The sequence below is a fragment of the Equus caballus genome, chromosome 2 (genome assembly GCF_041296265.1).
Source record: "Equus caballus isolate H_3958 breed thoroughbred chromosome 2, TB-T2T, whole genome shotgun sequence".
NCBI classification, from domain to species: Eukaryota; Metazoa; Chordata; class Mammalia; order Perissodactyla; family Equidae; genus Equus; species Equus caballus.
In genome coordinates this window covers 35,953,675-35,981,476 of record NC_091685.1, presented here as the reverse complement: position 1 = coordinate 35,981,476, position 27,802 = coordinate 35,953,675, and the positions used below count along the sequence as shown (strand labels likewise).

Genomic DNA, 27,802 nt, shown 5'->3' with positions numbered 1-27,802 from the left:
TGGGTAAATTCACAGGCCAAATCATCCCCACCACTTTGCTGTGAGGACGCCTGGGTTCTCTCCGAGGATCTCAGAGAATTAGCTAATTAGGCCGGTTCTGCCTAGAAGGCAGAGGTCCTATCAGTTTGTAACTGTGTGAAATGTGCAGTGTAACCAAGCAGCTTAACCAGCCCGGCCCTGCGTCTGTCTCTTCCTGAATTATGCAGTGACAGTGCTGTGGGGTGGAGCGCATGCCGTCACTTCACCCCACAAGCGCTGGCCACCTTCAAGGTGCCCAGAACCAGGGCGGAGTGGGGTGCCCCAAAGAGCTCACCGTCTAGTGGGGGAACTGGGCAGCGAATGTGCAATTAGGACAGACGGCCAGGCGGGGTCTAGGAGGGCAGGGGACCCTATGATACAGGAGACAGGACCTGGACAGCATCTTGGACGGGGTGCTGGCTCTCAAGGAAGACTAGCAGCTTCCCTGGCAGGTGCTGAATGCAGGCAAGGACATTTTAGCCCGAGAGAGACACAGAGAGAGAGGGATAGAGAGATCTGAAAGGCCTGTAGAGTTTTCTTTTCTTTTTTTTTGGTGAGGAAGATTAGCCCTAAACTAATGTCCACCTCCAATCCTCCTCTTTTTGCTGAGGAAGATTGGCCCTGAGCTAACATCTGTGCCAGTCTTCCTCTATTTTTTGTATGTGGGATGCCACCACATCATGGTTTGATGAGCGGTGCTAGGTCCACGCCTGGCATCTGAATCTGCGAACCCTGGTTGCCGAAGCGGAGCATGTGAACTTAACCACTACGCCACCGGGCTGGCCCCAAGTTTTCTTGGGAGCTCTGGTTTTAAGGTTTGTTAGTCTAATTTGTGTCCTAATTTCTTCCAGGATGCTTGAGATTCACACAATTGCTTTGGATTCATTCCACACGTGCTTTTCAAACGCCAAAACTAGCTTTTCAAAATTCTTCTATTTTTGCTCCCCAGGTGAAGCAAGATCATGTCATTCTACCCTTTGAAGCTAGAGAGGGTCAAGGGCCTTCTCTGGCTTCACGTTTTACAAATCTTTCGTTCCCAGTCCCTGCCCCCAGATCCTCCCCACAGGAATACATGTGTTTGTTGTCTGTCCTGAGGTACGTGTGCATCCGTATAAAACATGTAGGCTTTTGTGTTAACGTGTCCCCAGTATTGTCCTATTGAACAGTTTGTTTTATTTTTTAATTGTTTCTACTCAACACTCTGTTTTAAAGATGTGTCTGTGTTGCTGGTACATCCGCCGACAAGCAAGCGTTCATGGATGCATCCTGGGCTCCGTCTCTCCTGAGTGGTACCCACATTAGTTGCATCCCCCATTCCTGCTCCACAAACAGTGCTGCAGGGGGCGTCCTTGTAAAGCCCCCTCGCAGGCTTGGCGAGGGAGTGTTTTTTCTCTGGGGTGTAGACGAGGAGTGTGAATGCCGAGTCACCAGGATGCACACATGGAATTCACCATGTTCCGCGGGACAACCTTCCAGAAGGTTCCGCTGGGCTCGCTCTCACCAGCAGGGCTGGGAGCTTCCTTTTCCCCACATCCTTGCCAGCATTTGTTGGTGATTTTCTGCTTTCGTTGATCTGATGTGTGTAAAACATCTTCCCACTTCACCCTGTGTGTTGCTGATCAACGTGTGGTTGAACACTCGATACGCTTGCAGCCCATTTGGACGTCTGGATGTGAGTTGGCTCATCGTACACTTTGTCCATTTCCCCGTTTTTTAGTCTTTTTTTCTTGTTGGTTTCTAAGAGTTCCTTACTTATCACTTTTAGACATTGCCAGTATCTTGTCCCATTTTGATACGTTTCTATTAAACGTGCCTGTGCTTTCATTAAACAGAAATCTATCATTTTTATGTTGCTACATCTCTCCTTTTTTCCTCTTAGAAATTGTGCGTATGTGTGTATTTTCTGTCTTGGTTTTAGAAGTCCTTCCCATGCTGAGGCCAAAAACATTCTCCCACATTCCTTCCCTTAGCTTTGTAGCTTTACTTTTTAAATTGAGGACTTTAATCCATCTGGATTCTGGCCTGTGTTCTCTGGATGGCCAGCCCACGACTTTATTTTTCTCCATACTGTAGGTCAGTTCCACCCCCTGCTCCCCACCACCCGCATTCCATCCTTTCTCCTCCAGTTTCGTGAACCACCTTTATCACGATTCAACTTTCCACACACAGGAGCTTCTCTTCCGGGCTCTCTCCTCTGTTCTGCTGGCTCGTCTGTTTGTCTAGAAGCATCGTAGTTGGTTTTATTACTGTACCTCTGGGATGTCTCTTAAACCCTCGGAGGCCAGAGGCTTTGCTCTTCCTTTTCAAGATTGAGCAATTGGTGAGTCTTTTCTTCTTCCAGATAATTTTAGAATTAGCTGCTCACATTCCTTAAAAACCCCACTGTAGTTTTTATTGAAATTGCGTTAAAATTTCTTGATTACTTTGGGGAGTTAGCGTATTAACAATGTTAACATGACATTTAGGTTTCCTTTTTTTGGGTCATTTAATAACTTAAAACTTTTCCCCATACAAGTCTTGGCCATTTGGGTCAATGCTGAAATAGTTTCTGGTTTCAATTGATAATGTGAATGGTCGCTCGTTTTCTATGATGTTTCTAGTTGCTTATTGCCAGCGTAAAAGAATCCTGTTAATTTTTAAGTTGCCTGTTCTGAAGATGTTCAGATTCTGTTGGATGTTTTTTCTCTAAATCCTGACTTTTTATCTTAAATGTGAATGATGATAGTTTTCTCTCTCTCCTTCCCGTTATTTTGCATTTTCTTTCTTCGTGTCCTCCTGCGTGGGCCAGGACCTCGAGTGGATGTGGACTGGTGGCATCAAGTGGCGGGCTTCCCTGGCTTTATTCTCAGTCTTAAGAGGAATATGGCTAAGATTCTGAGCCAAGGATGGCACTTGCTGTTGAGTTTACATTGTAGCATTGATCCAGTTAAAGAAATTCTCTTCAATCCTTGTTTGAGGTTTTAAAAAGAAATAGATGTTAAATTTGACCAAGTGCTTTTGTAAATCTATTGAAATAATCCTTTCCTTCTGTGCTAAACCCTGCTCTGTCTAACAGTACTTGTAAAGCTCTATGTGCCAGACTGCGTTATAAATATTATCTTTCTTAATCCTTCTAACAACTCTATGAGCTGGGCACTATTCATTATTCCCTTCTTGGATGAGACAACATAGACACAGAAAGGCTAATTAACTTGCCCAAAGCCACACAGCTATTCAGGCCCACCTCTAGCATTTGCAGGACCAGGGGAAGAGTATAAATAGACACTCATATACCAATTATAAATATTTAAAGTAATAAAACAAGCTAACAAACTGTTAAATAAAATATATCTATCCTCCTGAGAAATATACTTTGATAAAAATCTCATCTACAAGATCCAAGATGACTAAATTTAATTATTATCGCACATTTTTGTATTCTCTTGATAAGTCTAAGATATCTCGAAGAGTAATAGTGTCATACATAATTCATAAATTATATATTCCATAAAGCTTACTTTTCTTGCCTCCAATTCAATAAAATAACGAAATTTTGTTATAATCGAGGCTTTCACATTATGTTCAAAGTATACAAAATTGAACTTTTATCCACTATAAATTTAAGTAAATGTAAAAAAAATAAAAAAGAATTTTCCATCTAAAATTTAAAATTCTCTGCCAGCACTGAAAGGCAAAATATAAATCGATAAAAATTCAATATTCTTCGGAGCTTAAACTTACTTGCCCTTTGAATATATACTTCTTGCATTCACTGGCCATGTAGTTCCCAATAAAAATAATTAGTATCATGCTTTTTGCCTTATTACATCAAGATCTAGTCACATACAAATGCGAGTCCTAACAAGTGTTCACAAAATGCCCCTGAGCTGCCACGTACAGCTGCTGTGCATACTGCTCTGCTCCAGCTCATCCCTGAGTACCTCGACCACCACCAACTGGAGCCGGAAGAGAAGCGAGGACACGGATGCCCCGCGCCTCTAGGAAACGGTACTTCCTTCTGTGGGAATCCATCGCGTGAGTGCTGAGAGGAAGATCCGACAAGCTGGTTCATTTGTCTTTTCTCTTATCAAAGTGCTTCTGCTGCTCAATTCTTCCTGTGCCTCCGAGCCGTGTCCTTCTGTCGTCCGCAGCGGCATGTCCAACAGACGCCCATGGCATCCGGACTCAGGTTGTCCCTTGTTTCTGTGACGCTGGGCAAAGCACTTCTGTGGGGCCTGGACGGTGTTAGGAGAGTGGATGTTGAGTTAGGGGATGGGTTGTGCTGGCGCTGAGTGAAGGACGTGTGTGTGTGTGTGTGTGTGTGTGTGTGTGTGTGTGTATGTACTTGTGGGGCCCACGGCAGGGTCCCCTCGTACCTGGGTCTGGGGACTTAGTCTAGGAAGGAGGGGAGGAGTTGCGATTTGAACGCAGGCTGCCTGACTCCGGTCCGCGCTCTCAGCCGTGACACCCTGCTGCCTCTCTGCCGGGCTGTATTTAATTAACTCCTACACTCAGTTAACTGATTCTTTTGGAGTTTTGAAAATTTGTTTATAGGTGAAGTGGGCCTCCAATTTCCTTTGCTTCTACTGTCCTTATTCAGTTGGGGAATTCTGATCATACCAGCCTCACAAAACGAGTTTGGTAACTTTCCTTTTTCCTATTTCCTATTAAGCTGGGGATAACCAATTTGCTAAAACTCGCCCATACGGTCCTTTGGGTGAGGGTGTCTTTGATTACTGTTTCAATTTATTTAATGGTTTAGTCTGCTCAACATTTTTGTTTCTTCTTTTACCAATGTTGAGGTTTTGCATTTTTCTGGAAACTTTCGTTGGTTTTCAAATTGGTGACCCGACTAGGGCAATGCGGAGGGAGAGGATGCAGTCATTGTGTCCGGCTTTCCCTTGGGTGGTGCCCGGCTGTCTCCTCTGGCTGCTGTTTCCCCACAGCCGGCTCAGCCACCATCCGTCTCCTAGCGGCTTCTCCTAGTTTTCAGCGTCAACGTCCATCTTCCTTCTATGGCGCCAGCAGGACGGGCTCGGGCGGCTTGTGTTGGCTGGGGAGCCGTAGTTCAGGGCTGGTGTTAGTTCTCGATCCTGTCGTGACTGTGTTTAGTTCTTACCTCATGTGGGAACTGCAAGTGACTGGGAGTGTGTGACGAGGTTCCGCGATGCCTCCAGGCCCCGTGGGCAAGAGTTCTTCCAACGGTTAGTGATGTCTGCTGAGGGCGCGGCGGGCCGTGTGTGCTGTACCCGCCGGTCCTGAATTAAGTCATTCCGCCCAGCTGAAGGCCCCCATGACTTTAAAGATCGAGAAAGTGAGAGAGAGAAACAATGAGAATATATGCTCAAAGCAAGAGTTTTTAAGCCAGCAAGAGTTGGGGTCAAATTCCAGCTTTACCAAATTCTAGCAATATATCATTGGGCAATTTATTTTTCTGAGCCTGTTTTCTTATCTGTAAATTGGGAAATTGGATATAATACTTACTTCATAAGGCACTTATTAAGCCTAAGTGAAATAATATACGTAGCGTAAGAATTCTGTGTCAGGAATGTAACCTACCCAAACTGGCTTAAAGAAGAACAAGGAGATTGATCGACACAAAGAACTGAAAACCCAGAGGTGGTCTGGCTTCAGGAGCAGTTTGATCCAGAAATTCATGATGTCGTGCCCTGGCCCTGTTCCTCTGGGATGTTCTTGGCTCTGCCCTTCTCCATGGGCCTCCTATCCTCAGGCTGTAGCTGTGTCTTGGAAATGGCTGTGGCAGTTTCAGACCTGACATCCATGCACTAAACAAGAGAAAATGGTTCTTCTGTGGGGTCCTCCTGTGATAAGAGAAAGAAAGGTTCTTTCCTAGAAGCCCTGAGTTAATGTCTCCTCATCTCGTCGGCTTAAAGTGGGTCACGTGTTTCTCCCTGAACCAGTCCCTGTGGTCGAAGGTTGGGATTAAGCCTGTTGGGATGCCCCCCTGAGCTGAGAGTTGAGCAAACCCCATCCAAGGCACAGGGGGAAATGGGGGAGGCAGGTCCAAAGCAGGATGTAGGTGCTGTTGACGGGGCAGGGTGACGCGAATACAGGGGAGGCAACAGGTGGCTGCCCCTGATGCTGCAGCCGCCTCCTAACTGGGCTTCCTGCTCCCACCTTTGCCCCATCGCCCATCCTCCTCCAACAGCCCGCACAATTCTCCTAACACACAGGCTGAGCAGGACAGGCTCCTCTCACCTCCACTCAGAAACCTTCAATGGCAACATCTTCCAGGGGCAGAAGCCGGAGTCGTTATAATTTCCTGACCAGGCCCTGGATGCTCTGTGCCCTGTGCTCCCCATTGCTGTCCCCTTCCGGACAACCACACTTCTGGTCACTCCGTTCCAGCCACTGGGTCCACGCCCACCTCGGGGCCTTTCCCACTCCCTTCCTCAGACATCTGCATGCTTTGTGCCCTTGCTTCTTCTGGGTCTCAGTGAAATGGCACCTCTTTAGAGAGGCCTTTTCTGATCAGCCCGACTAAATGAGGGACTGTCTTCCCCTATAATATCTACCCCTGTCCCTTGCTTTATTTTTCTTTATAGTCAACGTTTTAGAAAATGAATATGTTTTCTGCCTCCCTCCAGCACACACACCCACCAACAGTGGCTCCACTGTCTCCTTGCTCCATCTGCAGAGCCCAGCGCATGGCCTGGCGCACAGTAGGTGTTCGAGAAATGTTTGCCAAAGGTTGTAGCTCTAACACGCCACCTCCTCCTAAGGTCCCAGTGAGGCTCCCTCGCTCTCACTCGTCTGCCCGCCCTTGTCCTAGGGCCAGGACAGGAGGCCCCAGGGACCAGATGTCACCTGCCCCATGGCCTGTGATATGTGGCCTGGACACGGGTGTGTCCACTGTGGTCTTTGAGGGCAGCTGGTGAAAGGCATTGCTTCCCGTCCTTTCTCCTTTTCCTCCTCACGCGAGGCTGCCAGGATCTTATTAGCCCTGTTTACACGGCCGGGATGTCGAGCGATTAATTTTTAATGGCTTGGTTTATTGCATGTTTGAACGGTTTATTGAGTAATTCCCACATTTAAGTGATTAATTCCCCAGAGTTCAGAACGACTGGTTAGTTTTACATTAATCAGGGTTTCTGAATGCCAAGAGACAATCAATCAATGCTTCCTGCCAGGGAGACTGATGTTAAAGCACCTCGAGGTACCACGAGGTTAGGAAAGGGGGCAATTAAAACCCTGTCTGCCCCTCATGCCCATTTGATGTCTCTGTCTCTCTCTCTCTCTATTCTGCCCCCCGCTTCCTCGATAAAGGCGCTCCCTGAACCAGATGCTCCTGGGAAGGACCCACCCCACCCCTGCCCTTGGATGTCCTGCAAGGCGGTTCCACCCATGTGCCGGTGGGAGGGGCCTGCTCAGCTCCCCGCCCCAGGGAGGGGACTCTGGACCCAGTGAGGCCTCTTGCTTGGCCCCTGTCTTCTGTCCTCCCAGCTTGGTTCGTGGTTTCTAGGGATGCTGTGCCATGTCTCACCTAGGGATTAAATGTCTGGTTTCGCCTGGTAGCCAGACAAAGCTGGAGCGGGCCTCGGGTGGGCTCTCCCCACAGCGGGCATGGGGTGGGTGTTTGGGATGGGGGCCTTGCCTTTGGACCCCACCACAGAGCCCCTGTGTCCTGGTCAGCTTTGAGCAGGAAAGAAATGTGAGCTGCTTTTGCCTCTGTGTCCTGTGGCTGCTGTGACAAATGACCACAAATTCGTGCTTAAAACAACACAGACTTATTCTCTTATGGCTCTGGAGGTCAGAAGCTGAAATGAGTCTCAGGCTAAAGTAGGGGTGTCATCAGGGCTGGTTCCCTTTGGAGCCCTGGGGAAGAATCCGTCTTTTTGCCTTTTCCAGCTTCTAGAGGCCGCCCGCATTCCCTGGCTCGCGGCCCCTTCCTCCATCTTCAAAGGAGGCAGTGTTGTTGTATCTTCAGGTCTTTCTCTGACTCTGACCTCCTGCCTCTCTCTTCCACATTTAAAGGACCCTTGTGGTTGCGTCCAGCTCACCTGGACGATCCAGGATACTCTCCTCAACCCAGGGTCAGAGGATTCGTAACCTTAATTCCACCTGCAGCCTTAATTCCCCTTTGCCATGTAACCTGACGTGCTCACAGGTTCCGGGATTGGGATGCAGATGCCTTTGTGCTGTGCTGACTGCATCATCCATAGGATGAGAGGCAATGTCGCTGCCTGGTGGGAGGCACGGACTCTGGAGCCAAAGACTCTGGGTGCAAATCCTTGCCCTGACCCTCAACAGCTGTGGGAGCCTGAGTACATTTCCTAACTGTGCTCGTTTCCTAACATAGAAAACCGAGGCCCACGATAGTGCGTGCCCCCCAGAGTGTCTGTGCTGGTGCAACGAGGAGCAAATTGCCCAGCCTGGTGCTCGGATCATAGGAATTACGCTCAGTGTTCCCTAGCAGCAATAGAGAGCCGATATCTGTAAACTGGATAAAATCCTCATGAGGTCGTTTAGGATTCAGTGAGAAAGTTGATAAAAGTGCTGAGTGAAGAGCTCCTTGCAAAATGTTTACAACCACAAAGCAATTCGTAGGGGCCCCAGATGGAGCCTTGATAGACAAACCCTCAAGTGCCCCGCGTGTACAAACCCTGACGGGGAGCGACAGCCCCAGAAGGGAGAGAAGACCCCAGGCAGACCATTAGCAGGAGCAGATGGCAGGGAGGGGCTCCCCAGACTAACAAGAGCTGGCGTGGTATGGTTCTGCACCCCGTCTCCTCCAAATGATATTGCCAGTCCTTGGAGCATCCCTGAAAGGGAGTTATTCTCATCTGAAAACAAAGGCTTAGAGAAGTGATTGACCTAAGGCCACAGGGTTAATCCTGGTGGTGGTTTGGAGCGTGGGTTCTGGAAACCCACAGGCATGGATTCGGATCCTGATTGCCCTATAGATGGGGTGTCTTGGGGCCAATTCCTTCACTTCTCTAAACTTTGATCGCTCCATCCATAAACTGGACTTGGTACCACGCACTTGTTGTTGGGTGCTTGTGCAGATTAATGAGATGATAAGTGGAAAGCACCTTGCCCAGGACCTGGCACATGGTAAGCACTGAGCTAGTGTTCTGGTTTGCGGTGGTCCGTGGAAGAATGAGCTGTCTGCTGTTAGAAGCCTTCTGGAAGAAAGGTTTGATATGGATCTTAAAGAGCTGAGAGCTGTGGTGGGAGGACCTTCAGGCAGAGAAGAGATGTAGGAAAGGCACGTTTCTCAGCAGCAAATATCCGAGTGTGGCTTTAGCTTCAAGAGCATGGAGTGGGGGAAAGAGGTGAGGCCAACCAGGGGCCGCAGCCCCCTGCCTCTGCACGTCGAGCTGAGTTCAGGCTTCATCTTGTTGGCAGTGGGAGCTGTCAAAGGGTTTTGAGCAGGAAAGTAACCAGAAACCTACAGAAGAAATGAGCATTGAGACATGGGAGTGGAGTCCATGTGGAACCATCCTGCCGCCAGCAAAGCAATGCATTTTTAAAAATTTATTCACTCGACACAAATTGATTTAACAAAAATATGCTGGTTATGTGATGGGAATATGGAAGCGAAAGACAAATAAAAACTTGTCCACCTTGGAGCCTTGATTCCATTGACGCTTACAGGGAGACAGACAACAAGCCAGAAAACACGCAACGTAATTATGCATTGGGATAAATGCTACTAGAATGATAAAAGTAGTTGATGTGATATTGGTGGGAGCAGAGTGAGTAGTCAGGGAAGGCCCTGTGGGGGTGACCCTTGGGCTGGGGCCGGAATGACGAGAAGCAGTTGTTTCTAGAAGAGCTGCGACGGGTGTTCCAGACAGAAGGTAAAGCAAATGCAAGACCCCTAGCGAGGATGGAATAGGCTGTGGTCCAGGGGCAGAAAGAACAGGAAGAAGTCAGCGGGGCTGGAGGCCTGTGATTGAGCGGAAAGGGTAGAAGATGATGCTGGAGAAATAGACAAAAGCTTAATGTATAGAATCTAGATTTAACTGTGGTTTGTTCTGGTTTTATTCAACTTTATTTTCCTCTGGATTATTCCCATCAGCACAAAACCTTAACACACTATTTCTCATCTCAAGAAAAGCCCCCAAACATCCTTGGGCCCCCTATCTCACCACATCTGCTGTTGTATTTCTTTGCCTTCTTTTGTAGCAGAATGCATTGAAATTGTCTATACTCGCTGTCTCCAATTTCTCTCCTCCCATCCTTTCTTTTCCTAAAACCTTCCATTTTAAGAACTGTTCATACTTAGAGAAGGTGCCGAAATAGTTCAATGCACTCTTGAAAATCCATCAGCCGTATGCAGTACTTGCTATCTTTTGGCCACATTTGCTTTGAGACTTTTTTCTGTATATACGCTGTTTTTTTTCCTTATCTCCTTGAAAGTAAATTGCATGACATTTTCCCTATAAATACTTCTTCGTATATCTCCTTAGCATCAAGGATAGTCTCTTTCAAAGCCACAACATAGTGATCAAATGCCAACATTTAACGTTGAAAATATAACCCATATTCAAATCTCACCAATAGTTCTCAAAATATTCTTTTTAAAAATGCACTTAAAAATTTGCATGCAGTAAGATTCACTCTTTTTGCTGTGGAGTTCTAAATTTTGGTGAATGCATGCAGGCATGCAACTACTACTACAGTCAAGATATCGTATGGTTCCATCACCACCCAAATTCTTCCATGCCCCTGTGTAGCCGACCCTTCCCGCAACCCCCAGCCCTTGGCAACCACTGGCCTGTTCTCTGTCCTTATAGTTTTGCCTTTTCCAGAATGTCGTATGAATGGAACCAGGCAGCATTCAGATCTGACTTCTCTGAGTTAGCATACTGATTTCGGAAGTCATCCATGTGAGGAGTGTTTCAGCCGTCTGCTCTTTTTTACTGCTGAGTAGTATTCTATCGTATGGACGTACCACAGTTGGTCCATTCACCAGTTGAAGAACATTGAGGTTGTTTCCTGTTTTTAGTTATTTACATTGGTACACAGTGACTTTTATATTGGTGTGAAGGCTTTTGTGTGAGCATAAGTTTTTCTTTCTCTCATGCAGAGGGTTGCTGGGTTGAATGGTAAGTGTGCATTTAACTTTATGAGAAACTTCCAAGCTGGGTTCCTGATTGTGCCTTTTCGTATTCCCACCAGCAGCGTATGAGAGTTCCAGCTCTTCCACATCTTTGCCAGCTGTTGGGATTGTCCTTTTTTTTAATTTTTAATTTTAACCCTTCTAATACACATGTAGTAGTATCTCACTGTGGTTTCACTTTGCATTTCCCTAATGACTAATGATATTTACCATCTATTCTTGTGCTTATTTACCATCTATATAGGATGAAGTGTCCAAATCTTTAAAATGTTTTTCATATTATTGATTTTTTCCAATTATTTTATTGAAATCATAAAGGTTTATAACATTGTGTAATTTCGGGTGTACATTATTTATCAATTTCTGTATAGACTGCATCGTGCTCACTACCAGTAGTCTAATTTTTATCCATCGTCATATATATGTGCCCCTATACCCCTTTCACCTATGCCCCAACCCCCTACCCCTCTGGTAACCACTAATCTGTTCTCCTTATCCTTGTGTTTGTTTATCTTCCACATATGAGTGAAATAATGTAGTATTTGTCTTTCTCTGTCTGGCTTATTTCTCTTGACATCATGCCCTCAAGGTCCATCCATGTTGTTGCAAATAGGACAATTTTGTCTTGTTTATGGCTGAGTAGTATTCCATTGTGTATATATATATATATATATATATATATATATATATATATATACCACATCTTCTTTATCCATTCATCCGTCAATGGGCACTTGGGTTGCTTCCACGTCTTGGCTATCGTGAATAGTGCTGCAGTGAACATAGGGGTGCATGAGTCTCTTTGGATTGCTGATTTCAAGTTCTTTGGATGGATACCCAGTAGTGGGATGGCTGGATGGTATGGTGTTTCTATTTTTGTTTTTTTGAGGAGTCTCCATACTGTTTTCCACAGTGGCTGTACCAGTTTGTATTCCCATCAGCAGTGTGTGAGTGTTCCCTTTTCTTGACACCCTCTCCAACGTTTGTTACTTCCTGTCTTGTTAATTATAGCCATTCTGACAGGTGTAAGGTGATATTTCATTGTGGTTTTGATTTGCATTTCCCTAATAACTAGTGATATTGAACATCTTTTCATGTGTCTGTTGGCCATCTGTAATATCTTTGGAGAAATGTCTGTTCCTATCCTCTGCCCATTTTGGATTGGGTGGTTTGTTTTTTTGTTGTTGAGTTGTGTGAGTTCTTTATATATATGGGAAATTAACCCCTTGTCAGATATATGATTTGCAAATATTTTCTCCTAGTTGGTGGGTTGTCTTTTTGTTTTGTTGTTATTGATTTTTGATAGTTCTTTATATATTCTAGATACAAGTTGTATATCAGAAATGTGAGGGGGCCGGCCCCGTGGCTGAGTGGTTAAGTTTGCGCATTCCACTTTGGTGGCCAGGGGTTTGTTGGTTCGGATCCAGGGTGCGGACCTATGCACTGCTCTTCAAGCCATGCTGTGGCGGCATCCCATGTAGAACTGGATGACCTACGACTATGTCCTGGGGCTTTGGGGAGAAAAGAAAAAGAAATGTGATTTGCAGATATTTTCTACCAGTCTGTGGCTTATCCTTTTTATTCCTATAATAGTGTGTTTCAAAGAGCAGAAGTTTTTAATTTTGATGAAGTCTAGTATATAAACTTTTCCTTTTATGGATTGTACTTTTGGTTTTGTGTCCAAGAACACTTAGATGTTCTAAGATAAGGTCACAAAGATTTTCTTTTAGGGTTTCTTTTACAAGTCTTACAGTTTTTGGTTTTATAATTACGGTTTACATGATTCATTTTGAGTTAATTTTTTGTGTAAGAGGTGAAGAACGGGTTGAGGTTTTTTTTCCCCCACAGAGAGGTCAGATCTTTTCCAACCCCATTTGTTGAGCAGGCTATCTTCATCACTGAAATGTCCTTGCAGCTTGGTCAAAATCAATTGTCTGTATCTATCTGAGTCTGTTCCTGGACTTGATTCTTTTCCCCAGGTCTATGTGGCTGCCTTTCCACCGACACCATATTGTCTTGATTACGGTAGGATTATATTGGGGTCTTGGAATCAGATTGTGTGAGTCTTCCAACTTTGTTCTTTTTTAAAATTGTTTTGGCTATTCTAATTCCTTTGCCTTCCTATATAAATTTTAGAATCATCTTATTGATAAGTAAAAAAACTCCTACTGGAATTTTCATTGTGATTAAATCTATAAATCAATTCTGAGAGAATTAACATCTTAATGATGTTGAATCTTCTAATCTATGCACATGGCATATCTACTTATGTAGGTTTTCTTTGATTTCTTTCATCAGTGTTTGTAGTTTTTAGCATATTTTATAACATATTTTGTTAAATTTATGCCAACGTATCTTGTGGTTTTTGTTGCTATTATGAATGGTACTGCTTTAAAAATTTCAATTTCCAACTATTTATTGCTAGTACATAAATATAATTGATTTTTAAAATATTGCACTTGTGTCATGTGAATTGCCCAAGCTCACTTATTAGTTCTAGGGTCTTTATTTTGTAGATTCTTTGAGATTTTCTATGTAGACAGTGATGTCTTCTGTAAATAGGGATCATTTTACTTCTTTCTTTCCAATTTCTATGCTCTTTATTTCTTTTTCTTGCCTTATTGTACTAGCTAAGACTTCCAGTCAATTGTTGAATACGAATATGAATGGCGAGAGTTGATCTCTTTACCTCGTTCCTGATGTTAGGGGGAAAGCTTTCAGACCTTCCTGATTATCTTATCTGTAGGTTTTTCGTAGATGCCCTTTATCGGGTTAAGGAAATTCCCTTCGGTTCCTAGTTGTTGAGAGTTTATATTAGGAATGCGTGTTGAATTTTATCCAGTGGTTTCATTTTTGCATTCGTTGAGATGGTCCTGTGGTTTTGCTTCTTTAGTCTGTTGGCAAGTTGAATTACATTGATCTTGAATGTTGAACCAGCCTCACATTTCTGGGATAAGCCCAATTAAGTTGATGTGTGTTATCCTTTTTATATATTGCTGGGTTTGCTAATATTTTACTGAGAAAGTTTTATCTATGTTCATGATCTATGTTTATTATCTACGTTCATGAGAGATTTGGGTTTGCAGTTTTCTTTTTTTTTTTTTGGTAATATCTTTGATTTTGATGTCTCACAAAATGCTGGACTCACAAAATGTGTTAGAACTTGTTCCGTCCTCTTCTGCTTTCTGGAAGAGATTGTGTACAATTAGTATCATTTCTTCCCTCAATGTTTGGTAGAATTTACCAGTGAAGGCTTTTAGGCCTGGAGTTTTCTTTATTGGAAGGGTTTTAACTAAAAATTCAGTCTCTTTAGTAGTTATAAGGCTGTTGAGGTTATGTATTTTTGAGTGAACTTAGATAGGTTATGTCTTTGAAGGAACTGCTGTTTTTAAACTTAGGTAGTTTATGTCCATTTCACCTAAGTTGTCAAATTGATAGGCACAAAGTTGATCATAATATTTCCTTGTTATTTTTTTCATGTCTGTTGATTCAAAGTAATGTCACTTCATTCCTGATATCAATCCTTGTGTTCTATCTCCTTTTTTCTTAGTCTGACTAGAGGGTTATCAATTTATTGATCTTTTCTAAGAACCAGCCTTTGGTTTTATTGATGTTTGTCTATTGGTTTCCTGTTTCTGGTTTCAATGATTTTGTTCTTTATTATTTCTACCTTCTGCTTTTTTTGGGTTTAATGAGTTCCTTTTCTAGTTTCTTAAGCATTGCTTTAGCTGTATCCCACAAACTTTGATAGATTGCATTTTTACTTTCTTTCAGTTCAAAATATCTTCTAATTTTTTCTTCGACCTGTGCACTATTTAGACTTGCACTGTTTAATTTCCAAATATTTGGAGATTTTCCGGATATCATTCTGCTTTTGGTTTCTAGTTTAATTTCTTTATGATCAGAGAACATGCTGTATATGATTTCTATATTTCTGATTTTGTTATTTTTGGCTTATAATGTGGCCTATTTTTGTGAGTGTTCCATGTGTTCTTGAAAAGAACGTGCATTCTGCTGTTTGACGAAGTGTTCTAAAAATGGCAGAAAATTGGCAAAGAGAGGGAATTTCTCAACAACCAGCTTGACTTATCTACTTTTTCTATCGATTATTGAAAAAGGAGTTGAAGTCTACAAGTTGAATGGTAGATTTTTCTATTTCTCTTTGCATGTCTTTCAGTTTTTGCTTAAAGAGCTTAAAGAGCTTGGAAGATGCGTTACACGTTTAGGATTCTTATGTCCTTTTGGTGAATTGACCCTCTTATCATTATGCAGTGTTGTCTCTCTTCCTGGTAATACTCCTTGTTCTGAAGTTTACTTTGTCTGATATTAAGACAGCTGCTCTGGCTTTCATTTAATTTATTTTTACACGGTATATCCTTTTCCATCCTTTTGCTTTTAACCAATCTTTATCCTTTTATTTAAAGTAGGTTTCTTGTAGCCTATGGTTAGCTCTTTTTGTGGTTCTTATTCCAGTCTGACATCTCTGCCTTTCGAGTGCTGTGTCTTGGGACATTTTATCTTAATGTAATTGTCGATATGGTTGGATACAGACCTACCATTTTAATCCGCACCCCCCCCCCCCGTTCTTTTGTTTCTCTCTTCCATCTTTCCCGCCATGTTTTAAATTATTTAAATATTTTTTAGTATTCCGTTTTAATTTATCTATTGGGTTTTTGGCTTTATCTCTTTGCATTACCTTTTTTATTGATTGCTCTTGGGATTACCATATACGTACCTAACCTTCAATGGTCTAATTAAATTAATATTTACGCTTCAAGTGACGTGTAGAACTTGTCACCCTGTCAGTTCCTTTACCTCTTATCTGTAGTAGTTGTGTGTTACATCTACATACACTGGAAACCCCATCAGACATTGTTATACTTTTTTGCTTTCAATGACCATACATATTTTAAGAGAATAAAAATAGCTTTTTCTAATGACCCAGAGATTTACCATTTCTGTTGCCCTTTCTTCATTCCTGAAGTTCCCGGTTCTGGTATCATTTCCCTTCAACCCGAAGAGCTTTCATTTGCATTTCTTTTAAAGAAGTTCTGCTGGTGATTAATTTTCTCAGTTTTCCTTCGTCTAAGAATGTCTAATTTTGTCTTCATTCCTGAAGGATGTTTTTGGTGGGTGGGTATAGAATTCTGGGTTGACTCGTCTTTTCTTTCAGCACATTAGAGATGATCCACGGTCTTCTGGCCCCCATGTTCTCTGATGAGAGATCTGTGGTCATTCTAATTGTTGTTTCCCTGTATATAATGTTTTTATTTTTCTCTAGATGCTTTCAAGACTGTTAAAAAATGTCTTTGGGGGGCCAGCCCCATGGCCAAGTGGTTGAATTCATGCGCTCTGCTTTGGCGGCCCGGGGTTTTGCCAGTTCGAATCCTGGGCTCGGACATGGCACTGCTCATCAAGCCATGCTGAGGCGGCATCCCACATGCCACAACTAGAAGGACCCACAACTAGAAGGACCCACAACTAAAAATACACAACTATGTACCAGGGGGCTTTGGGGAGAAAAAGGAAAAATTAAAAAAAATCTAAAAAAAAATGTCTTTGGTATTCAGCAATTGACTATGATGTGTTTGCGCATTTAAAAAAAAATATTCTCTTCGGGATGTCCTGAGCTTTCCAAATCTGTAGATTTATATCTTTCACCAAAATTGTTTTTTAGTTATTATTTCTTCAGATATTTTTACTGTGCCAATCTTTCTTCTCTCCATCTGGGTCTTAGTGATATGAATGTTAGACCTTTTTATATTGTCCTACAGGTCCCTGAGGCTCTTTTCGTTAAATTATTTTTTTTCCAGTTTTTCAGATTGGATAATTTCTACTGACATCTTAGCTTCTGTTACTTATTCCTCTGCCATCTCCATTCTGCTATTGAGCAGAATTAAAAAAAAAATTCAGATAGTGTATCTGTCTCTTCTCAAATTTCTATTTATGGTTTCTATTTCTGAAATTTCCCCATTCATTTCACATATATCTACCTTTAGGTCATGGGCATTGTTATATTAGCTGCTTTAACATCTTTGATAATTCCAGCATCTGGGTCATCTCAGGGCTGGCATCTTTATCTTTGCCCCATAGACTCAGTCACCTTTTCCTGATTATTTGTATGCTGAGTATTTTGGTTTCTATCCTGGATATTTTGATACCCTGGTGAAACTCTGCGTTGTGTTGAAATCCTTGGGAGAACATTGCTTTTTCTTTGTTATGTTCAACGTGCCGTCACACCTGCTGGGCCCACACTCTTATCTGTCTTTCTCTGCATGTGATGGTTCCAGTGTCAGCTCAGCTCGTGAGGCCTGTGCTGTGCTGCTTTGGGTCTGGCCCCCATGCACAGGTGAGCTGGGGCGTGAGCCATATTACACAGAGCTAGGGGAATCCTTTCTCTGCTCTCTTCTCTCCATCCTCTTTGACTTTCACAGGCCCTTTTCCTCACCTTGTGGCCAGGTTTTCTGTTAGTCGTGGCTGCCAGTCACCCGCTCCTGAAGCTCTGCTGGGCACCTGCCTCAGGTCGACGCTGCCAGAGAAAAGAGGAACACAGAACAAAGGAGAACCTCACTCCTGCGTGGGTTGCTTCTCTAAGTTTTGACTCTTCTCCTCAACCTGCCTGTTTTGCTTTTCAGAATCCTCAGGGAATTGCTTTTTGTATTTCCTCTGAAACTGTTAGTCATCTTCCGTGGGAGAGAGGGCCGTAGTGGGCTTACTCCGCCTTGATGGGTACCAGAAGCCTGCGTGAATGCTCTTTAGGGTACTTTTGTCCTGACCCAGGATTAGAAAACATGCATCGCGTGGGCGGCCATGTTTACTTTTGAGCATCCCTTAACCTTGTTGGGTTTGTACCTGCTGATGTTTCTGAGAACTGGGGCCAGTTGCGTAGACTCTCTTTCAGCCTCCCACCCCTCAGGCTTTTCTCTTCACTCCAATGAAACTCTGTTGCTGAGGCTGCTGATGACTCTGTGTTGCTAAATCCAATGGGTATTTCTTTGTCTTCATCTTAATTTCTCAGCACATTCGATTCCTCTCTCCTTGAAATACTTCCTCTGCTTGGCTTCTGAGACTCGACTCCCTCCGGTTGCCTCCTACCTCCCTGGCCCGCCCAAGATCTTCAGCACCCTTCCCCTTGCCCACTACATTCCCACTGTACTGGTCTCCTGGCTGTTCCTGGAACGCATCTAGCAGCTTCTTCCTCGGAGCCTTTGTACTTGCTGTTCCTTTGGTTTGGAATGCTTTTCCGTGTAATCACATGCCTTATTCCCTCACTCCATTCAGTTCTCTGCTGAAATGTCACCTGATAGAGAGGCCTTTTCTGATTGCCCCATTTAGAATAACACCGTGCCTCTGTGTCCCTTCTAATCCCTGTCCTTCTTGGCGGATTTTATTTTTCTTCATTGTGCAAGTCCCCCTGGCATGACACATTTGATCTGGTGCTTACTGACAGTCTCTCTGAGTAGAATGTGAGCTCTGGGAGGGCAGGAACTGTGTTAGTCTGGAATAGTTTTGGTGCGTAGTGGGTGCCCAGTAAGGATTTGTAGAGTAGACGACTCAGTGAAAATCTTTTGAATATGTAGAGTTTATCTTTATCCTTGGAGCCATCCACACTTTCTTCCTTCCCCATGGTCCAGGGGGATGGCCCCCTGCCTCGTACCCTAATGCTCCCTGGCCAGGTCATTGCACCACCCCCTCAGTGGACATCCTGATCGAGAACGACAGTGGACATCACCCTCCTACATCTTCCGTGATTCCAAGTGCCAGGGCCAGGGAGGCACGTACCAGTCACCCTGCTCTTGTGATGGGGCGGTCCAGGGCAGAGCCACTTCCCAGAAGGTCGTCTAGGCGCCTGGTTCTCCATCACTCTGGGTGATTCGGTGCAAGGACTCTGTCACTCATCCTGCCAGCAGATGAAAGAGGAGACTGGCGCCTCAGCTCCATCTCTCTCCTTTTTGCTCTACCCCATCTGATGCCAGAGCCAATGCAAGGCAGTGAAGCCTAATGACTGCCCCAAGGCTGGTGACAGTGGGGAACCACTGGCCAGGGCCAGGCGGTGGCTGCCGTGGCTGATGGTGACGGGGAGATGCAACTGCTTCCCAGAAACAAGCAGACCAGCTAGCTGGCAGAGTGACAGCCCCAGAATGTGGCCATCGAGCTGAGTGGCCTCCCTGCATGTCTCTCTTACACGAAACACCCACATGCCTTCTAGGCACCGAAGCTGCTGTTTGCGTGACGATTTGTATTCTGCAAGGTGATTTCATAAACCTTTCATACGTCTGCACACCCACTGGGTTTTTCCCTTAATTGTTTTTTACTTAGGGTAAAAGTCACTCTTTTTAGTGTAAAGTTGCAAGAGTTTTGACAAGTGCATACACTTAGGTACCCGTTTCCACATTCCAGATATAGCATAGTTCCATCATCACCCCCAAATTCTACTATGACCCTTTGTGGTCAACCCCTCTCTCCACCTCTGGCTGCCGGCAGCCGCTGTCTGTTTTCCATCCTTACAGTTTTGCCTTTTCCAGAGTGTCTTTTGCGTGCAGTTGTGCAGTGTCCTGCCTTTGAGTCTGGCTTCTTTCATTCAGCTTAATGCATTTGAGATTCCTTCATGGTATTGGGCGTTTCAGTTACTTGTTCCTTTTTATGGCTATTATTCCATTGAATGGAGATCTGTTTATTCATTCCTCAGATGAAGGATATTGAGGTTGTTTCTAGTTTTTGGTGATTATGAGTAAAGCTGTTATAAACGTATGCATGAAGGTTTTTGTGTGAACATAAGCTTTCATTTCCCTTGGGTAAATACCTAGGAGTGGAAATAACTAGGTTGTATGGTAGGTGTAGATTTAACTTTTTAAGAAGCTGCCAAACTGTTTTCCAACGTGGTTGTAACCTTTCACGTTGCCCAGTGATGTCTGAGGGTTCCAGTTCCTCCACCTCCATGTCAGCACTTGGCATAGTCAGCTTTTTGCTTTAGCCATTCTCGTAGGTGTGTAGTGGTATCTCCTTGTGGTTTTAATTTCCATTTTCCTAATTACTAATGATGTTGAACGTCTTTTCGTGTCTTTATTTGCCATCCATCATTCTGCTTTTGTGAAGTGTTTAAATCTTTTGCCGATTTTAAAAATTAGATTGTTTTTCTTATTATTGGATCTGTGAGTTCTTTATATTTTTTGGATAAAAGCTCTTTATCAGATGTATGATTTGTAAATATTTCTTCCCAGCCTATGGCTGTCTTTTTATTCTCTTAACAGTGCCTTTTGAAGAGCAAAAGTTCTCAAATTTAGCCACAACTAGAAGGGCCCACAACTAAAAATACACAACTGCGTGCTGAGGGGGATTTGGGGAGATTGAAAAAAAACGTTCTTAAATTTGGCAAAGTCCAGTTTATCAATTTGTTCTCTTATGGAATCAGGCTATTGATGTTATATCTAAGAAAACTTTACCTAAGGTCATGGGAATTTTCTCCTATGGTTTTTTAGAAAAGTTTTATGGTTTTAGGTTTTATGTGTAGGTCTATGATCCATGTTGAGTTAATTTTTTGTAAGGTGTGAGGTATGGATGAAGGTTCATATGTTTGCATAGGGACATCCAGTGTTTCCTATCATTTATTGTAGAGACTCGTCTTCCTCCATTTACTTGTTTGTGCACCTTGTCAAGGATCAGTTGACCTTTTAGTGCGGCTCTCTTTCTGGGCTCTCCATTCTGTCCCGTGCATCTATGGGATCTATGTGACTGTCCTTTCATCAATACCACGTTGTCTTGGCTACTGTAGTATAATAGTAAGTCTGGAAGTCAGGCAGTGGCCACAGCTACCTTTTCAGCATGGCATTAGTATTCCCCCCACTTTACAGATAAGGAAACTGACCCTCGTGGGTAGATGTCCTGCTACAGCCTCCCTTATATGATAAGTTAGCTGCTCAGCTCATACTCAAAACCCACGTCGTCTCAAGCCTAGCCTGGTGCTCAGAGTGTGGCCTTTGGAGTCTGGTTTGGGTTTAACTCTCAGCTCTGCTTTTATTAATATGTGGCCCCGGGCAAGGAAGTTTGCCCCCTTGTGCCTCAGTTTCCTTATCTCTAAAATGAGTGCAATGATGGTACCGGTCTTATAGATTAGGCTAAAGATTAAGTGAGTTCATATATCGGGTCAAACCATATGAAATTGCTGATATTTGATCATTTTTGACCGACACAAATGGCAGTTTTACATAGTTCAACCTAATATTCAAACGCTCCTTGTAGTACTAGATAGAGGGCAAGCACTCCAGAAATGCTGGCTACAGCTGTCATCATTGTCGTCGTTGTCGTTGCCATCATCGCTATTATTACTACTGCTCCTGGGCCTGCTGCTGCCGTACTCTGACTGGTGAGGGCAGTGGCCTGAGGCTGATGGTTTGTGTTCTGTGTGTCCTCAGTTCAGGCAGCCAACGTCCCCAAGTATTCCTGCGTGACAAGCTTCTTTCCGAGTCTGAAGAGTAATAGGGCCCAACCTCTGCTCTTGTGGAGTGGAAGTGCCCACCTGGTGTAACAGATGAGTGTGCAAAGGGCAACGGGAGGAGCTTGGTGGGCAGAAGGGGTTGGCAGGACTTCACAGATGCGTCCATTAGGTGGGCCCTGTAGGATGGTTGGGAGTTTGGGATGGGAGGAACATTCCATGGGCAACTGACAGCTTGTGCAAAGTCTTAGAAGGGGGGATAGATCGGCTTCAGGGGAGCCTGAGATCTGACTCTGGGCTGGAGAACGGGAAGCAGCCCATGGTGGCCGAGAATGGGTTCACAGCCCCATCCTTTCCCTCCATAGGTGGCCCTAGTCCCCCAAACATCCTTGAGGAGCCAAGTCCGGAAGACCTCTCCCACCTCTGCCTCTGCCATGGCCGCGAGAACCATCATCATCGACCACGGGTCCGGCTTTCTGAAGGCTGGCTTGTCGGGGTGGAACGAGCCCCAGATGGTCTTCCCGAGCGTTGTGAACTACATCCCGTGCAGAGAGAACCCCGGCCCTAGCTACGCCCGCAGGCGCGTGAGTCTAGGCATCGACATTTACCATCCTGACACCTTCAGCTACCCTGTCCAGCGTGGCCGCATCCTCAACTGGGAGGGCGTGGAGCACATCTGGTCCTTCGTCCTGGAGACACACAGACGGGAGCATGAGGACTCCTCTGTGATAGTCACAGAGTCCCCCCTGAGGGAGCCTGTGGACCGACAGAAAACCCTGGAGGTAAGGCCTTCTCGGGGCTGCCCTTACTGGGGAGTGGGGAACAGCCTGGCACTGTGTATTCAGACGTGGCTGGGCATCAGGAACTCTGCTTTCTAAATAATTTGCCCAGCACATGTTTACTGCGTACCTGGTGTGTGGCCCGCACAGTGCTAGGCGAGAGGGGGCTCGCAGAGGCTCCTCCTGCAGGTAGAGATGAGGCAGGTCAAATGCTCCGTGGAAAGGGTGCTGCTGGGGAACACCAGGCATTCATTCATGGGGTCCGCACATGTCCACAGGTCATATTCTGGCCCTCAGAGAGCTTACATTCTAGGGGAAGACTTGACCGTATGTGAATAAGTTGACAGCTAAAAATCTAGAGAGTGGTCAGTTCTAAAAGCAAAATGAAATGGGGTGATAGCTGACTGGTGGGGGCAGAGGAAGCCCCTTTGAAGGGTGACGAGGGCTTCTCTAAGGAAGCGATTTCAGCCAGTGGGGCTGAAGCCCAGTGAACCAGGGAGGGTGGCAAGAGGGACACAGGAAGATGAGGCCGCAGGGGCGGGACCTCGCAGGCCTGGTCAACTGTGGGAAGCACGTGAATTTCACCCTGAATCAAGGGTTGGCAGACTACCGCCAGTGGCCAAATCTGGCCCTCCATCTGATTTTGTAAATCAAGTCTTAGTGGAACAGAGCCCCTCCCACTCCTTTCTGTCCTCTGTGGCCACTTTCACGCTGCGGTAGCAGAGTTGACTAGTTCCAACAGAGACTATATAGCATGTAAAGCCTAAAGTAGTTAGTATTATTTAGGTTTGCTGGATAAAACACATGATACCTAGTTAGATTTGAATTTCAGATCAACAGCAAGTAATGTTTTAGTATAAGTATGTCCCAAATATTGCATGGGACGTACTTACCGTAAAACATTATTTGTTGTTGATCGGAAAGTCGAATTTAACTGGGCATCCTCTATTTTCATTTGTTGAATCTGGCAATCCTGACTGTCTAGCCCTTTACAGAAAATGCTTGCCAATCCCTGCTTTAAGTGAGTAGAAAGCTCCTGGCGAGTTTTAAGTGGGGGAGTCATGTTTGATTTTCTATTTGAAAAGAGGGGCCTTGGCTTCTATTTGGGGAGGGGGTGGTGAGGGGACAATATTCTGAGCATGGGAATGAGGGAGCCCCCGCCACTGACGGAGAACGTGGGCGTGCCGGGGCCTGAAGGGGGAGGTGAGCGGCTGAGGGCTGCCCTGGGCTGGACTGTTGCTGCCTCTCTGCATCTGTAGTGTCAGAAACTTGGGGGTGCGACCAGAGCCGAGACTTGGGGAGGCGGCGGGGGTGCTCTGTAAAGATCTAGGGGTGATGGGCGTGGGGAACATCGGCCTAGACACTTTGCCCAACCCTGAATATCAGAATTCTAGTTTTAGCTTGATGTTTGAAAAGCTTTTATTTGTTGTTGTCGTTTTTAAAGATTGGCACTTGAATTAACAACTGTTGCCCATCTTGTTTTTTTGGGTTTTTTTCTGCTTTTTCTCCCCAAATCCCTCAAGTACATAGCTGTATATTTTAGTTGTGGGTCCCTCTAGTTGTGGCATGTGGGACGCCACCTCAACGTGGCCTCACGAGTGGTGCCATGTCCACGCCCAGGATCTGAACCAGGGAAACCCTGGGCTGCCAAAGCAGAGTGCGTGAAGTTAACCACTTGGCCATGGGGCCAGCCCCCTGAGAGGTTTTATTTAAAAAAAAACTAAGGCTTCACATACCAGGAGGTGGGTGTATTTTTTCTTTTCTTTATACCCCAATTTTGGGATCCAGTGGTGAAGCTGCTGCACTTGTTTCTTATGTCTTATTCCTTCTTCTAAAGAAATGGTTCAGCCTGTGAACCTGCCCCTTGGCTGTGTAGTGTCCTGCCCTGCCCACCCCCCCTGCCCAGAGCCAGTGCCATTTCTTGCCACCTGATGGCTCTTCCCACCCCTACACTAAACTGGTCTTTGGAAAGGCCCAAATCAAACCAGCCCCTGAGGGCAAATCCGACTCTTTCTCAACCTCTAGAGCCCCTCCCTTATTCCCACCGCAAGAGCTCCAGGTGTCCTAGGACCAATGTCCTGGGGCAGCCCTCCAGTCCCTTGAGGACGGGTGTCTGTGCTGATTTCAATTTTGGGAGCTGAGCCCGTAGCATGGTCTTGGGGAAAACAGAAATAGATCAGGGCCCTTTGTTTGGAGAAAACACCCTGAGTGTGTCAGTCTTCTCCCTTCTTGCAGATTATGTTTGAGTTACTGGATGTCCGGTCCCTACTCCTGGCTGACCAGCTGGAGATGTCCCTGTATGCCTCTGGCCTCCTGACCGGCGTGGTGGTCGATTCTGGTTACGGCTTGACCCGCGTGCAGCCTTTCCATCTGGGCCGCCCCTTACGGCCCAGTGGTAAGACGCTGGAGTTCGCCGGCCAGGATCTCTCCGCCTATCTCTTCAAGAGCCTCTTTAAGGAAGATAGCAACCAACACAACCTGTTTCAGCTGGACACGGTCACCAACACTCAGATGAACAAGTGCTACGTGCCGCAGAATTTGGGGGAGGCGCTGGACTTTCGTCAGAGCCTGCCCAGTGGCTCAGATGAGACCAACACCTATCAGCTCCCGGATGGCACCCCTGTGGAGCTGACCCCCATGCAGCGGCTGGCTCCCGAGATGTTCTTCAGCCCCCAGGTGTTCGACCTGGAAGGGCCCAGCATCTCTCAGGCTGTGCTGGATTCCATCCAGACCTGCGAAGCCTATGTGCACCCACTGCTCATCTCCCATGTGGTGGCCTGTGGGGGCAACACCCTCTATCCGGGCTTCACCAACCGCCTGTACAAGGAGCTCATCGAAGATCATTTCTCCTCCACCAAGACCACAGTATGGGTGGGTTCCAACAGAAACTTTAGCGTCTGGTTAGGAGCGTCTGTTGTGGCTCATCTGTCTACTTACAAGTCCGAGTGGATGACCAAAGAGGAGTATGATGAGAGTCTGAGGCAGTGACCTGCTGCCTGGCTCCTGGGACCCGGCTCCTGCTGGATAGGCTTGAGGGAATTAATTGCAGTGAAAAGGTCTGGGCAGGGGTGGGGTGAGCAGGCTTTGGAATTTTCAGGTCATGGAGGATTGTTTTAGGTTCTAGAGTTTTATCTTGTTTCAAGAGAGGGATCTAATCCATAGGTGGACAGGGTGTCGTCCCTGGAAGCCCTTCAGGGGACAGTTTTTCCGGGGATGGTCTGTCATTGGGATGGGAGTGGCCAGCTGCCATCTCTATGCCTAAAAGCCATTTGTTTGTCACTGGCATCTCCCTTGGGTTGTCCCGTTCTTCTTGGTTGAATAGGTTTTAACTGGGGCAAGAGAGAATTATTTTTGGATGGGGACAGACAGGGCAGGGAGGAGGAGCGTTGAAGTCTCTAGTCTCATGTGCTCTCGCTGGCCAGGGAGGAGCTGCGGTGGGTGAGTCTGGAGCGCTCTTCCCCGCTGTGGCCAGCGTCTTGTTTTATGTACGCAAATAAACAAAATTGTTTGGAACCATTGCTGCCTTCTGTGATGGATGGAGGTAGGGTGGGCAGTCCCTTGAGGAGACCTAGGGAGTGTAAGTATGCAGGACCCAGGGTGGGGCCAGGGCATCCTCTGAGGAATTCGGGGGCCTATGAGCAGTGGTTACTGCTGAGCAGAATGGATACGGGCCTCTTACAGTGCCACATTCTCTCCATTCATCAGATGTCCCAGTATTCTGTTAAAGTTTGAGTTCCTATTAGTGTAATATTTATTTGATAAACATTTGAGAACCTACTATGTGCCAGGTGCTGTGCTAGGTACTGGGGACTTTGAGGTGAAAAAGATATATGAGGCTTCCGAGGACATAGGCAATAAATAAGTAAATATATTTCAGACGAAGAAGAATGAAATGAATCAAGTATAACAAGGTCATATGATCTAGGGGGTGGAAGGATGCCTGCTTTCGATGGAGTGGACTGAGATGGAGACCTCTGGGGACTGTCAGTGACTGTGCCCCCTCCTTCCGTGGCACACTGTGAGGTTGCACTTCCCAGTCCCCCTGGCAGTTAGGTAGGGCCACATGACCGTACCATAGGTTCCAGCCTGTTCAGTGTGTGCCTGACCCTTAAAATAGCCCCATGAGCCTGTGGAATGCTGAGGATCATATGAAAGAATTGCAGAGCTGCGGATGGAAGGAGGTAAATGACGGGATGGAACAGAGCCCCTTCCCCAACCTGCGCTGCGCGGGGGCATGAGGAACAATCTACTATGTTTGGCCACTGGGATTTGGGGGTTGTTTGTTACAGCAGCTATTTTGCTTACTCTGACTAATACAGAGAAAGGAGCCATAACATACTATTTATTTAACAAATATTTTTTCTTGTAAGTGGCAGAAGTGGGGTTCAAATCTAGTCTGGGTTTTCCACCGCCATGTTGTATGGCTGCTTCTGAAAAGTCTCTTGGTTCCTGGTGTCAGCTAGAATTGAGTAACAAGTATGGTGGGTGGGGGATGGAAGCACAAGGAACCCCAATGTTTCAGGGGCAGGCAGAGGACTTTAGAGGCCAGAGTCCAGCTCACCTTGTCTTTGACACACGAACCATATTCTCTCAGCCACAAGGTAGCTAAAAGAGACAGGAGGCACGTGGGCACTGGGTGAGCTGACCCACAGCATCTGTCCTTTGGCAGAGGAGAGATTTGAACCTAGGTCCATCCATACTAAAGCACATGTTGTTACCCACAGTGCCAGACCACCTTCCTACTTTTCTGGACCCTGTTGGACTTCTTGGCCTGAGAGGTGAAGACGTGTGGTTTTTCCAAGCGTGAGTGAATGCTGTTTTTGGGTGGTAATCTGGTGTTGACATACTGATCGGTAGTCTTTGTGCTCCAGACTGGTTTATTTGTGTACTCCTGAGCCTTAAAAGGCGAGGAGGGGAACACAGAAGTGAGAATGAGGGAGAAGAGGGAGCTGGAGGAGAGATGGGCAAGGAGTCTTTTTTTCCCCTTATTTAGCCCTGGGCAACTGTCATCAGAACTCTTTTTCTCATTTTATTCCAAATGTAACATTTAACCTTTCTGTTCAAGCATCAAATCTGGCTGCCTGGTGTATAATTACGAACTTTTCTTCGCTTTCTCTCCCCCCTCCCCCATCCTGAAAGCTTTTAAAACTCCCTCACTGGGTACCGTCTCTCTCTTCTGACTCTCCAATTAAATTAAAAATAGCAGCTCCATGGGGCTGTGCAGGGCCATCAACCTAACGTGAAACTGCTGGCACACTAGGCCTGGCGGGGTGGTGAGTGGTGCCCAGAAGATGCCTGCCGGCTCTGGCATGGCCTGCAGCTGTTCAGAGCTGGGGAAGCTTAACCTCCGTGAGGGGTCTGGGGCTGCCTGCCAGGGGCAGCCAGGTGCAGAGGGGTGGGAGGCAGCTGGGGTGGGTGTGCTGTGTGGGGCTGGAGGAGGGAACAAAGGGAATGGTCCCTAGGCGGACCATTTCCAGCTGTGAGGGTACAGTTCTGCCAGTTTCT

General features: G+C 45.7%; 1 protein-coding gene across 3 annotated transcripts in view; it reads left to right on the top strand.

The window, feature by feature from the left end:
* Positions 1 to 26,173, top strand: part of ACTL8 (actin like 8) — a 64,496-nt gene extending 38,323 nt beyond the window's left edge. Inside the window, exons 2-3 of one of the 3 annotated variants that reach the window (XM_023635631.2) lie at positions 21,884 to 22,300; positions 24,533 to 26,173. In XM_023635631.2, the coding sequence (XP_023491399.2) occupies positions 21,953 to 22,300; positions 24,533 to 25,285 (1,101 nt within the window). In that variant the 5' untranslated portion in view covers positions 21,884 to 21,952 and the 3' untranslated portion in view covers positions 25,286 to 26,173. Of the gene's footprint in view, positions 1 to 21,688; positions 22,301 to 24,532 lie in introns of those variants that run through there. The other 2 variants (XM_023635632.2, XM_001488452.6) reach the window with 2 other exon arrangements.
* The last annotated feature ends 1,629 nt before the right edge of the window (positions 26,174 to 27,802 follow it).